Consider the following 14392-nt stretch of genomic DNA (forward strand, 5'->3'; position numbering starts at 1 on the left):
TGCTGTTAGCATTCCATTGACATTCATTTTGGCGTCACTTTGACAGCGAATAACTTTACATCTGAGGCGTTTAAAGACTCTATTTGTCCATTATTTATTTCTAAAGAAACACGAAAATGTATAAAAGGCTCCATTACCTTGTATCTTACGTTATGGCCCCGTAGAAGCCGTTTTTGTAAAAATAGGCTAACGATTGTGTCATAACCACGCGACTCTCTGTCGCACAGAAGAGAGATTACCGTGTGGACAGGAGGAGAAGCTCGCGGGCAATCAGGGGGATGTGGAGGCAAAATGACAAAATTATTAATCAGAATACTTAGCAAAAGTTTCTCCTGCTCCTAGATCATGGGCACCTCCTACTCACACTCTCCATCTCTGCAAGTTTCGGAAGGTAATGATTCAGATTTCTCTTGGCACAGCTACTAGAATACAGACGGGTTGCTCACGTCACATCTACGTCGTCAAGCTCAGTTTGAGTCTGCGTAGTACGGTCAGCCATCAGGAAGTGAGTGCTTCTAATTGACTTCACTTTTCTCCATTGAATCCAATGGGGTTGCTGTGTCCATTTCTTTTACTGTCTATGGTTGATACCCGCGCTGCGGGCCGGGGCGCGCCAGCGTTTATTGACTCGTTCTGTTGACACTCTAAGATGATAGGGTTCCCTGAAGTGATCCCAATTACGTTGTCACATCGACGTAACGTCTCTCGTTCGTTCCCTCCTTAACCGAGACATTGCACAATGTGAAATAGAATGTTAATAAAGCTTTTTAATGTTTTTTGAAACACTAAGACCTTTTCACCTTTCAGATAGTGAAAATGCATTTGAATGAGTGTGAAGATTAAGACAATTTGTCAAAAGTATTTACGCTAATAGGACAAAGTTATGAATGACGAAAATCTACAAAAAGATCAAAGGTCAGATTTTGAAAATAAATTTTGGAATATGATTTTAGCCTTAAATATATGTAAAATATAAAGTAATAATTTTTTTTCTAGCTGTGATTTCATAATTAGTCTCATATAGAGGGTTAAAAGTGTCTAATAATTACACCCTATTTACGGTCTCATTCAAGAATGTATTTAAGTGTAAAATAACGGGCTTGGTTTTTTTCTACATTACAAATTTCATTTCGTATTGGCAAAACAAAGCTACACCCACGCAATGCTCCTAAACAGAATGATATAAAAGAACTTTTAAAAAATGGCAAGTCAGAATATATCTGTACATTTTAGGTCTACGAATTCTTAATTTAAACATTATTATTATTACCACCACAATAAATACACACCTTAGTACATTTCCACAGTTAAACAAAAGACGCAAACAGATTTTTACAGTTATACACCTTATTTACTGTGATTTGTAATGATCAGTGTTTTTTTTTATTACAGGCAAAGATTTAGAGGAAAGGCACATTAGCAGATAGAATCTATCAATACACCACACAGATGAACATATGATAAAGTATATTAAAATGGACACCACTGAGATACTTCAATGAAAGTCTCTCAATGAAATACAAAAAAACCCAAATATATATTTGCCTCTATATGAACATGAAGCATTGCATTGACAGAAGAACTGAACATTAGTTTGATGGTCATTCAAGAGCTTTGCAGCAAGGTGGCGAGAGTTTTACTTCTTTTGTACACTCATTGTCAGCTCATTTATTTCAAATAATTATTTATTTTCATGCACTAGTAACCAGCAGGACGTGTGAATTATGCAGTATATATGGCTTGTAAATGCTAGTCAATACACTGGACTTTTGTAGCCTATACAACTTTAAGTACATGCTATAAGTCAACAAAATACAATGAGACAATGACATCTGATAAAAAAGTTTTTCATAGGATGTACAGTATGTAGCTCTCAGAGGCACAGGATCTCTCTGAATGGTGGATGGAGCGATAGGTGTGTATTTATCTTCAGTCTCATTCTACTCCCCCTCCTTAAAGATCACTAAAATATACAAAGCACAGACTTTACTGTTATTGTGATGTACGATTAACCATTTGAAACATACTATGTTTAAAGTCTGCAATAGATAATACTTATTCTATAAAATCAGGTCACCTTATCTGCTGTAGAAAGTTTGAGACTTTATACATTTAATTTCTGTTTATTTGGCAGTCACTCGATTTTTCCTCACTAGATTTTTTTCAGATAATTGCTATTAAATATTTTTAATTCTGTGTCCCACTGAATAAGATGAACATTTCACTGTCCTTCATCATCAGTGAAGACCCCAAACACCCATGATACAATGATATCAGTTGCATGCAATAGTCAACCGAGCTAAACAAATTGACTCCATCTCACTGAGTCACAGTACAGTATACTGTAAATACAATACTGTATACATACCTGGTCCACTCACACAGCCCCTGTTGTTAGTTCACACTATATTATTATGAAGCCTGTCTGGGTCAGGTTTTCACTTAGTAGAATTTTTGACAGTTTTTGAACTAGAAAGTTTGCACTTAATCTCTTCCCAAAAGTCATGTTATCAAAGTAGAGTGTGATATAAATAAAATAAAAAGCCTCAGACCACTCATAAGTCCATTGTGTGCAAATAGATCTTTTTCTTTGCTTACCAGAGACAAAGGAACAGTTATTTTCATTGGTTATTTTTGATATATTTCAGTAACATGTAATGGGGGGAATTTACAGCCTCCACTCTATGACGTACAAAAAAATAGCACCTTGTTTTAAAAATGAATGAGATGACACACATTTTCTCATAGGGTTGCAAGCTTGTCCCCTTTCAGCGAAATTCGCTGTTTTGAACTTAAAATATTGAGTTCTACACGCTCATAAATCCTCTTATTATAACAAGCAAAGCGTAGACACAATGTAAATAAGAGATTCGTTGTGCAGTGTGAAGTTAGATATTGATAATGACAGTTTGATTATGACAGTTCAGTCATCAGGGCCGTGCACAGACCTTTTGAGGGGCATGTGCTGAAACTGAAAAAGGGCACCCCCCTCCCATTTTCAATAACACAAAATAATAGTCTCAAAAGCTTTAGATTTATTCACGATTAATAACAACCATAATAATAATAATAATATAGATAAACAGGGTTTTAAGGGCTTCTTTAAACCTAATTACAACAGCAACCTTCTGTGGGATGTTGGTCTCTTGAAGGTCTCTTTATTCACTACACTTTCCCTAAAATAAGCCAGCAATGAAAAAATATATAAAATAGTGTGAAAAGTACAGTTGCAGTGAAAAGCATTTCTGAAGGATCACGTGACACTGAAGAGTAACGGGAGTAATGATGCTGAAAATGCAGCTTTGATCACAGAAATATAAAAAGATATATTTTAAAATATATTCAAAAAGAAAACAGTTATTTTAAATTGTAAAAATATTTCACAATATTACTGTTTTTGCTGTATTTTGGATCAAATAAATGAAGCCTTGGAATGAATTAGCCTAAATCATGAATTACATTCTGCATGATAAAATTTCACAGTGATCTTCTGTAATTTTTTTTTTTTTTTTTTGTTACTACTACAACATTACTGTAGTAAAACCATGTTTTACTACATTTTATACATGTGAGGACGAGCGGAGAGTATAGGCCTACTAGATAAAAAAAATAGCTAGATAGCGAAAACGTGCATATCAACAGCCTTGAATTAACCATCATTTAATATTATTATCATAACATGATTAGCCTAAATGTTAATAAATTAAGTGTATCAGCAATCATAAATCAAAGAAGAAATTTCTTACTTCTTAGAAATATATGTTACCTAGGTGACGAGTATCACTCGTCGCTTTGTGTAAGTTCCAGTACGAAACAGCGCGGGGGCGCACCTATTATGATTTTCCGATGGTAAATTTTTTTTTTTTATATGTTGTTGTATTACTTATCAATATATAGTTTTTGACAGTGGCGGAACTAGAGTATACATACTCTACTGCTACTTGCGGGGGTACACAGTACACACACACACACACACACACACACACACACACACACACACACAGTGGAAAAGCTTATGAAAGGAATTGGGTCACTCTGTTTGTGTCTATAAGTGTTGAACATCCAAAATATTTGCAGAAAACAAAGCTGAAGCACCAAGGAGATAAGATACCGTAGCATGTGTCTGTTATGAACAGCTGCATTTATTTACAAAAAAAAAATCACATTTACAATTTTTTTTTTTTAATTAGATATAGCAGGCATCAAGCAGACATGTACTTGAAAAATTTAAACAATTTTATTGCCCATCAATATAAAATCTTATCCTAGGAAGATTTAATGCAACATAATTCTTTCATTATAATAATTTATAATTATTCTTTCTAATTATAATTATTTAATTTTTAATTCTTTTTTTGTGTTCATTTTTTGGTGAACTATCCTTTTAATCTGGCAAAATCTTCTCAACTTAAATTCCTGAATTGGGTATGTGATTGACTGCCTGTGTCTGGTAGATGCTCTGAGCTGTTGCTGGTCCTGAAGTCTGACCACACTGACTCTGACTATAGCCAGTGGTGATGCAAGGGCTGGGGTCTGTTTGCATCTGATCTGCCTGTTAGTTCAGTCATTTTAAGCCAAAATGGGGGTCAACCTTGAACAAATTGCAACAGAAGCAAACTCAACTGATTTTGTATCCTCAATATGTCCTAAGTAAGGAAAAACAAGTCCCGAAGAATCCCATTAGGGGAAAGTTTCGAAAAAGACCCAAATATAGCCTATTCATACGCATTCTTCCTCTCACATCAAGACAAACAAAAAATGTATTACAAGTTTTTTTTAATTGTTTGTTAACATGAACAAATGGTGCATAATCTAATTATGTATGTGTTAATTTGCACCACAACAGATCTAAACATTGGGTTTAGCCAGGTGAAAATCCCTTTTTGAATCTTGTTGACATAACTGTAAAATACTTAATGTTAAGGTCTGAATGGAACCCATTTAGGCTACCCATGAGCATTAATACATAGAGGCAGGAAGTACTTTAGAAACCAGCCTTTATTAATTTTTAAGAGATGGGGTTTGGGGGTGGGTCTGTGGAACTGTTTCTGGGGGACGAGTCTGAAGGAAGAACAGGAGACATTGGTAAGGAGAATGCAGAAGACAAAAGGTAGGTAAAATAAAAAGTGAATACCCAGAAACAGTTTTCAAAACTTTCCCCTAATAGAGAGCCTAAGTCCCGCCCCTCCGCTTCCGGCTCATGGGACCTTATTTCGGAAAAAATATGTATGGAAGTCAATGGCGAGAGATAACTTATCTTTTTATTCCGTCTGAACTGTGCCCTGAACTACACATATGATGCTTGTCAATTTAAAAGGTAATTATGAAAGTCAAGAAAGTCGCAGTTTGTCATAAAACAGAAGAGTAACGTTTAGTTTTATGTGAAAATCGCTCAATGAACTACATCTCTCGTCTCGCACTATGTACGTCACAAGATCCATTGCTCGTATGTGTGTATTCTGGCTCAAAACACTCAGGCATGACGGCGTTACGTTACGATTATAATGTAAGACTATAGAAAACATGACAGACGTTAGCTTCAGTAAAGTTAGCTTCATTCATTGAGAGAAAAGGTATGACGTCGCATGTGCGCCTTCTGGGTTTGTAGTCTTTGTAATTACGTATTTTCACAGTCTTATACCTCAGCAGTTTTACATCAAGCTGCGACTTTCTTGACTTTAAAATGTATCTTTTAAATTGACAAACATCATATGTGTAAATCAGGGCACAATTCAAACGAGATCAAAATATTATACTACCATACAATATTTTTCCGAAATAAGGTCCCATGGTGGTCGACCGGAAGGGGAGGGACTTAGGCTCTCTATGGGATTCTTCTGGACTCGATCCGTTGAGGAGTAATTATGCTCGGCTCCTAGAAGGCCGAGCCAATCAAATTGCCAGGGCGGGCTTTAATCGATGATGGACAGATGATCTGCGGTTACGTAATCACCCACGTCACCAAAGAGCGCTTGATTTGAATTAGTTTACAACAAAGACGACTGCAGCTGGAGAATTGAGATTTCACGAGTTCACACTTACAAATAAGTCAGATAGAATAAATGCGTAGGCTATATGAGATTTCACGAGTTCACACGAGTGGTGGAGGGATGCTGAAAAACTGTCAAGGATGTGTTAGGTAAGTTGACAGAGTGAATATGCTTCCTCGGTAACGTTAGACATGGTATTGTTTGATGACAAGTTGATATTGGATTGATTATTTGTACGTGCTCCTCCCAAACTTTGTTTATGAAACATCATGTGTAGATTCCGCCATCGCGTCTGTTATAGAAGATATCCACAGCGCATTTATTTTAAAAGAGGAACAGAGAGCCGCGACATTTTGTTGGTTGAAAATATGAATGAAGAACATGCGTCATTTACTCCGTTGCTCTGATTGGTTGTAGGTCTATCCAATTGAGTGCAGAGTTTTTTTTTTTTCCTGGTTCGGTTGAGACCTTTTTACAGTCTATGGTTGAGACACGCCCCATAATCAAATCTCTATGGAGCTATGGCAAGCCATTTTAACATTTAAAAGCTAGACTGGATATGTGTTGCAGATATCTTTAATTCAGTTTTGCCTAGTCAAAAAGAACATTTCAGATATCCGCAACTACATTCTTCCTATCCATAATTGTCATTTCAGATATCCACAAAGACATTCTTCCTAGGACAAATGACATCACTTTTGCCATTCATTTGAATGGGGTTTATCATTACAGATATCTACAATTCAGTTGCAGATATCCACTATGTGAATTACGGATATCTGTAACTGAATTGTAGATATCTGTAATTCTAGTTTGAGATATCTTCAATTAGATTCTGACTAGTCATAACTCCAGTTCAAGATATCTTTAATTCACCTCAATTCAAGATATCTACATGTTCCTTTTCAGATATCTTAAATTAAGTTTTGACTAGGCGAAATTACGTTGTAGATATCTGTAACTGGAGTTATGTCTAGTCAAAATGGCGTTGTAGATATCTCAAACTGGAGTTAGGGATAGTCATAATTTAACTGTAGATATCTATTATCAAGTTAAAGATATCTTGAAATTAAGTTTGATTAGAGATATCTGAAATTTGAGATATCTGTAACTTTTATTCTGCCTAGTCAAAATGTAATTACAGATATCTTGAATTAGAGTTTTGACTAGGCCAAATGACGTTGCAGATATCTGTATGCATGCATCACACTTTAGGCGGGAGCAGAGCGTGTTGTTCAAATCATCAAATCACACCTGTTAACTGTTAACTTTAATTAGCACTGATTAGCACCATGTCGGAGCAACCAGAGTTTTTAATCGTCTTTTTTCATGCTGTTTCAAACTGAAAAAATAAAATAAAAAATAAGAACTAATCTGAACTAAGAACTTTGTTTCTCATAAGGAAGTTAATGTTATTGTACTTTCAATAATAGCTAGGGCTGGCAAACGATTAATCGTGATTAATCGCATCCAAAATAAAAGTTTGTGTTTACATAATTTATGTCTGTGTACGGAGTATAATTATTTTCTATATATAAATACACACACATGCATATATATATTTAAGAAAATGTGTTATTTATATATAAAATATTTATATATAATATAAATTATATATAATATAAATATATATACACAGTATATACATGCAAATATTTCTTAAATATATACATGCATGCGTGTGTATTTATATATAGAAAATAATTATACACCGTACACACACATGTATTATGTAAAAACAAACTTTTATTTTGGATGCGATTAATCGTTTGACAGCCCTAATAATAGCATGCATGTAATTATCTTTATTAAAGTGAATTAGTGTGAATCTTTTTCACGCATAAATCTTACGGCAACAACAACCTTTTAAGCATGAACATAAACATAGCATTGTAAAAATTATTTTATTTTTTTTGTATATAAAAAACATTTTCTGGTGTTTTTTTCGATTACAGCCAACGCCATGCCTGCTTCTTTCTTCTTCCATTCATAGAAATAAAGAAATTAACCCACTTTTTCTTTGATTATGGTGGGGAGGGGAAATGGATATGTAAAATAGAGCAACGTCATGCACAATAATTTGCACTAGTCATAATGACGTTTGAGATATCTTTAACTTTCATTCTGCCTAGTCAAAACTGAATTACAGATATCTGCAATTGTCATTTAAGATGTGTGACGAGTTGAATGTCATTTTCAATGACGTCATTGCAGATATCTGTAATTCAGTTTTGCCTAGTCAAAACTGAATTACAGATATCTCTATCTGTCATTTCGACTAGTCACAATTACGTTACAGATATCTTGAATGACAATTCCAACTATCCAAAATGTAATTACGACTAGTCAGAAAGACATTGTTGATATCTACAATGTTAATTCCGGATAGTCAAAATTTGCTTTTAAATGTTAAATGGCTTGCCATAATGGAGCAGTATCAGACTCACATTCTGACTAGAATATGAGTATGACGAAGTCAGGCTAGTCTACTGTGCGGCTGCTGTGGAACTTCAGTTGATTCAGGGAATATAGAGGGCGGAGTTATCAGCTTACTGACAGCTTGAGGATCGAATAATAAGATTTACACAAGCTCGTTTTAATAAGAACTTTCATTGGCTAAATATTTGTAAAACAGACAGACAGACGTAAAGGGTGACCAATAGAATTGATAAAAAAAAAAAAAAAAACACCACCAAAAAAAGGGCACTTCAGAGTGTAAGGGCAAAAAGGGCATGTGCTCAGGTTGAGCCCTACCTGTGCACGTGCCTGTCAGTCATAATCACAATCTGTTAATATAGTGTCTGAAATTAATAAGCTAATTTAGTGAGATCATTTGTTCTATTTTGTTCATTTAAAATGTAATCTTATAAATGAAAACTTATTAAATTACATCAGTTCCTCATGCCAATCTAGGACCTCAGAAAGCTGTTGTATGTTCTGAAATACTTAAACTGTTTTACAGAATTGTTTTTAGACAGTAAATTTCAGTATTAAGCAAAAGTGAGTTTGTTCTTACCCATGAAAACCAACTTGAAAGACTGGGGGCTCTCCATTTGTCTGTTTTAAATAAAGAACAGTTTTACAATTATTGTTTTCCTGTGAATTAGGACATACAGCAGAAAAAACTAAAATCATAAGCAGCATCCTATTTTCTATATTTAGCAACAAAAAAAAAAAGACATTTTCTTGAGATTAAATATAGTTTTATTTTTTGATAAAAAGTGACGTAAACCTACTTTGTAATGGAGATATCGGGATGCCCATTTCCCTTCCCTAAAAAAAATGCAACATGAGCTTAATTAGTCAACAGTAACATGTTCGAACATTTCAGAGCATCTTGTTAAATACCTGCACTATTAACCAGTTCACAGTTTTGTCAATTGCATCTGAATTCTTCTGACACTCCAGTAATCCTGTATCCTCATAGAATAGAAGGTCCACTGTGAGAATGTCTGTCCTGTTGACACATCTGCTGCTGTCTGGTACTGTTTTCTCTGGGTCAAACGTGTGATGAAGCACCACTAGAACAACCAGCTTAGAGTCTATTCAAGGACATAGACAAATCTATTGAAGATGAATTCATCTGAAATACTTATAAATGTATAACCTTGAGTCAAAAAAAAAAAAAAATATATATTTTTTTTTTTTTTACAAAAGTGTGATGATCAAATAACCTGTAGAGTGATTGAATTTGTTCAGTGCTGCTTCGATGTCAGTTCCAGTTTGAGAAACAATAGGACAGAAAATCAAAATGATGTTACCCTCGTCCACACTACCAACTTCCTTCAGATTCTCAATTCGGTCTCCCAGAATGGCAATAAATTTCTTGTCACAGTTATTTGTCTTTCCAGCCAAAATGGAGAACACTTTGACCCGCTCTGGAAAATGAATTGGGATGAATCAAGTAAAACAGGGGAATGTACAAATAAGATCATAAAAATAATGCAAGATAATAACAACAGTTTTAAAAATCAATTCCATTTTCTGGAATGGTGTCCTGAAAGATGAGTTATTCTGATCTATTATCAAAAAGTCAAGAATGCAATGTGTGACTAAACAAGCAGTTGTGTAATCCATCATAAGATAAACTTACTTGTACTAAGACTGGAGTTCTCCCTTCTCTGCTTCTTTATTACCCCTTGCTGCGATTCACCTTCATGCTACAGACACACAACTGCTGTTGAAATGTAGTCACAGTATCTGGATAAAAACTGTATAAGGTGTTTACCAGAGAAAATGTAAAAGTTTAAAATTTACCTTATTTGATTTGTGTGACCTTTCCCTTTCTTGATATAGTGTTTGTCCCGGCCCTGGGTTTGTAAAACATTTTTCACATTTTCTCATTTTCACCCAAATGTACAGTGTATCAGCCTTTTAACCTTATATTATGACATACACTACAACATTACAGTTTCTGTTCTTTCTTTCCCATGAAAATTACATTACATAACTAGCTAATCGGTGTCTGTTAACGTGTCAAGACTGAGACTCACTCTAATGATTGCCCTTTAAATGACAGTGTTCCTAGATATGACGCTCAAAGCACCCTTTAGCGTCCATATGTGACGCTTCGGTTATGGGTAGGTTTAGGCGTCATGTAACTGACGCTTTCGGAAGCGTCAATATCTGACGCTCAAAGCACCCTTTAGCGTCAATATGTGACGCTTCGGTTGGGTAGGTTTAGGTCTGTGGTAGGGTTATGCGTCTCATATGGACGCTAAAGGGTGCTCTGAGCGTCAGATATTGAAGCATGGTCGAAAGTGACGCCTTGGGTATGAGAACGGGTTGGCATTGTTTGTTATCTACTCTGAATGCACAGCCCTCATTTCTAAATCGTTATAATTTAAACCTCTTCTTTCTTTCAGTCTTTGAAGATGAAATCTAATGAAATTACCTCATGAAATTATCATCAGACAATATTTAAAGCCACTCAGAAGAGTGATGAATTGTCTTTAACAAATGGATGCTCTAAATAAATCATACGTGAATCCCTGTCTAGAAGATCAGGTAAATTAACAGTAATAACAGATCAGTTTTATATGATCCCATATGTCCTGATTTAACTGAAACCTTTATCATGGCTGACCTGCTCCATCCACTATCTTCGTGTGGATATGCATGCTCATGTAAAGATTTAACTTTGGAATACACAAAAATGATTTATTTAGATGTATCCTGAAAAACTATAAATGTGACATACACACCAGTGATGCGCGGGTCAATGTATAAACAAACCGCACCCGACCGACGTTTTCAACTAACCCGCCCGCAACTCGGACCGCAAAAAACGAAAAAGAAAATATTGTACCCGACCCGCTTCCTGACCCGCATTTTTTTTAAAGTAGCTATAATGCTCATCGTAGCGTCTTAATATAACTTAATATTCTAATTTTGTCAAGAATTATAAAAAATCGTCAATATAAGCTCATAATTTGTACTAAAATAGTCTAAATGTTTAGTTTTAAAAACAATTTTAAAAAGCTGGCTATGTCTATTTTGATGTTTCTGCGCAAGTTCAGCAGACAGTGAGGTTCGGGTTTGTTCCGATCAGAGCTCGTGAGCGGAGAGCGCATTTCTGAATATTCCGCTCCGCTCATGGTCACTCGCCCAACCCAGATGGCCTGCTGGTTCGAAAATATGTGGAATAAGGGCTGCCTCCGACTAATTTTTTTTCTAGTCGACTAGTTGTTCATTTAAGCCATTCGTGGACAAATCGCCCCTTTATATTAAATTAATTACTTAAATAGGCTAGCCTACAGGAATAAGCGTAATGACCGCACGCATAAAGCTTGCCACAAAGAACCGGTTAAAGTAATGATTATGAATGTGTCTAAATTAGCAAGGAGACATTTAATTGTTTAGTAATAAACTGGTGTTTTCTGTGTCGCTGCAAAGATGAAGTTGACAATGCGGAGATTGCGGACTCGCCATGAACGCCAGAGAGAAATGCACATTTCATATGGATTAGCCTACATAATCAGAGAGTAGCCTATTTATTTTGGTTTGAATATTTTCGTTTAAAAGTAGACATTTCAAGCTTTCTGTAATATATAGCCTATATTTATCAAATCTGTGAGGCACAAGCTGAGTTTCGGCGCCCTCCAGTTCACATGCAGTGATCGCGTACTGGCGCCTTATTTTGTCTACTATATATTTGCTTCTTATTTAATAAATACGGGCAATTGATTGATAAAACATTGATCAAAATTAAGATACAATTTATACAAAACGAAAATCTTTTAAAAAGAGTTTTCTATAAAACAAAACTTAATGAAGTCGTCAAAATCATGTTTTACCAAAAACAGCGCCGTTGCTAGGAGGGCGTCAGCGCCTCTGCCTCTCAGCGCCTCTGCCTCACGAGTGGATGATAGCCCTGAAGACGCCTAGCAATGATATACCTTTACTGGTAGTATACCTTTAGTTAAGTTATCGCAGCGCGCTAAGAGACAATGTTATCGGAAAATGCAGCCCAGGTATATGCATAATGGAGATTCCAAAGCTCTCTTCTTTGGTCAGAACCATGGAGAGCGACCGAGGATTTACTTTTACAATGCAACACAATATTTAAAGAGCATCAAGCTATTAAAATCTATATTATGTATACGCACAGATAATACAACAGTAGGCTATATTAGTCAATATTTTTTTATTAGGTTAAGCAGTGATTGGATAACGTTTTTTTATTTTTATTTTATTTAACGTTTTTAATTTAAGGCCCACCCACAATTGGTCTGGCTTATCCAAAACTGGAATCCTGGCGCCGTGCCTGGTTGGTCGTGCCAGTTTTGTGGTTATCAAATGTGTAAATAGCATCGCAAGAAGTAGCCTACACATGACAAAGCCAGCACTTTGGTCATCATCTTTCATTATTTCGGCAAATGTCTCCCACACTTTGCTCTTTCTATTTGTGTATTTGCGGAGCTTCACTCCCCAGTCTTCACCTATTTTCTCTTGCCGCCTCCATCTCTACCTGCAGACTGAGCTCGTGCGTCATCTTCGCGCCAGTTATTCAGCCAATAAAGTGTAAATTAAATTTCATAGAAATTTCATAATTTCATAAATATTCATAGAAAATTGTGTCTAGAACTATATAAATGACAAAGGTTTAATTGGCATCTTTATTTCAAACGACCCGACCGACCGCGACCCGAATATCATTAAAAATATTTTTGGATGACTCGTAACCGCGGGTGACCGCAGGCACCCGCTCATTTCGGATCAACCCGCGCATCACTGATACACACCAACCACTGTCCAGTAATTTCTGATTTGAACAGAACTCTCTCTGATCTGTTATTTTATTTTCTGGTTTAGTTTCCTGATTCTCTGGTTTACTGGTTTCCATACCTGTCATTGTTTTCACTGGGAGTCTCATCTTGTCAGTCATCTGTTTGCTCAAATCCTCCTGTTGCATGACGTTCTCCTCAGTCTGTGGCTTTTTCTCTGTCTGCAGCTCTCCAGCATTAATATTCTGATGATCTTTTTTCTGTGCATCTCTTTTTTCTAGATTACAGAAAACTATACACACAATTCCCGATTTTAAAAAAATCAAGCATATTATAACTTTAATAAATGTTCATATACAAGATAACCACATTTGATTTATTCTATATTGAATAAATAAATCAAGTGTCCTGTTTTCAAACTACTTTAAGCTTTGTTATTGTTTTTCAGATGGAGTCTAATGAGTTCCTTGTGTCTGTCATGATCATTGACAAAAAAATATGATATTAGTCCAAACAGATCTTACCTGCCAATAAAGCAGAATTTGCCATTTTTATTCTCTCCTCATCAGTCCATTCTCTGTCGATCCATTGAAGAGAAGAACGTTGTCCAACAACCTTTTATGAAATATAAACTGTGTGAAATACTCATATGACCGTTTAGGTTGATGATACAAGTATTGTTGAATATAGTAAGAATATAATCTGACAACTATACAAGTGAGTAATCAAATTCCACTTGGTTTGATGATCCAACACTCTCAGAAAAAAAAATGTGCGATGACGTTACATTCAGGGGTGCGACAGCGTGTCAAAGGGGCAATACCTTTAAAGGTACATCTTTGTACTTGCTTTACTCCTCAAAGGCTCATTGCGTACCATTACACTACTCTACTAATATTCACCGTTTAGGTATAGATAAGGTACAAAGTTGCCCGTTTAAGGGTACTGCCCTAGATCTGTATTTATGTATAAAAAATATTGTAATAAAAATACTATATTTTTCTGTTACCTTTTCTGAACTTTGTCTGTCTGTTTGTGGCAGCCCAGTCTGATCTTCATGAGTCACAGCTGAGTCACAGTGAAATCACAATTAAACATTTCAAGTAATAGAGTAATCAGAAAAAAATGTGATTGGATGGTTTATTCATTTTAGGTTTTTTTTTTTTCTCTGCACAT

At 35.4% G+C, this 14392-nt stretch overlaps 1 protein-coding gene across 1 annotated transcript in view; it reads right to left on the bottom strand.

The window, feature by feature from the left end:
- Window positions 1-1335: 1335 nt before the first annotated feature.
- The window catches only part of LOC307158160 (uncharacterized protein), a 46884-nt gene continuing 33827 nt past the window's right edge, over window positions 1336-14392 (bottom strand). Inside the window, exons 14-24 of the mRNA XM_079870496.1 lie at window positions 14226-14284; window positions 13741-13831; window positions 13338-13508; window positions 10248-10300; window positions 10084-10150; window positions 9665-9868; window positions 9339-9532; window positions 9227-9263; window positions 9007-9047; window positions 8745-8776; window positions 1336-1963 (exon numbers count right to left, since the gene is read on the bottom strand). Coding sequence (XP_079726622.1) covers window positions 1954-1963; window positions 8745-8776; window positions 9007-9047; window positions 9227-9263; window positions 9339-9532; window positions 9665-9868; window positions 10084-10150; window positions 10248-10300; window positions 13338-13508; window positions 13741-13831; window positions 14226-14284 — 959 coding nt within the window. The 3' untranslated portion in view covers window positions 1336-1953. The remainder of the gene's footprint in view (window positions 1964-8744; window positions 8777-9006; window positions 9048-9226; window positions 9264-9338; window positions 9533-9664; window positions 9869-10083; window positions 10151-10247; window positions 10301-13337; window positions 13509-13740; window positions 13832-14225; window positions 14285-14392) is intronic.

The sequence above is a fragment of the Squalius cephalus genome (assembly GCF_949319135.1).
Source record: "Squalius cephalus genome assembly, chromosome: 5".
Classification (NCBI taxonomy): Eukaryota; Metazoa; Chordata; class Actinopteri; order Cypriniformes; family Leuciscidae; genus Squalius; species Squalius cephalus.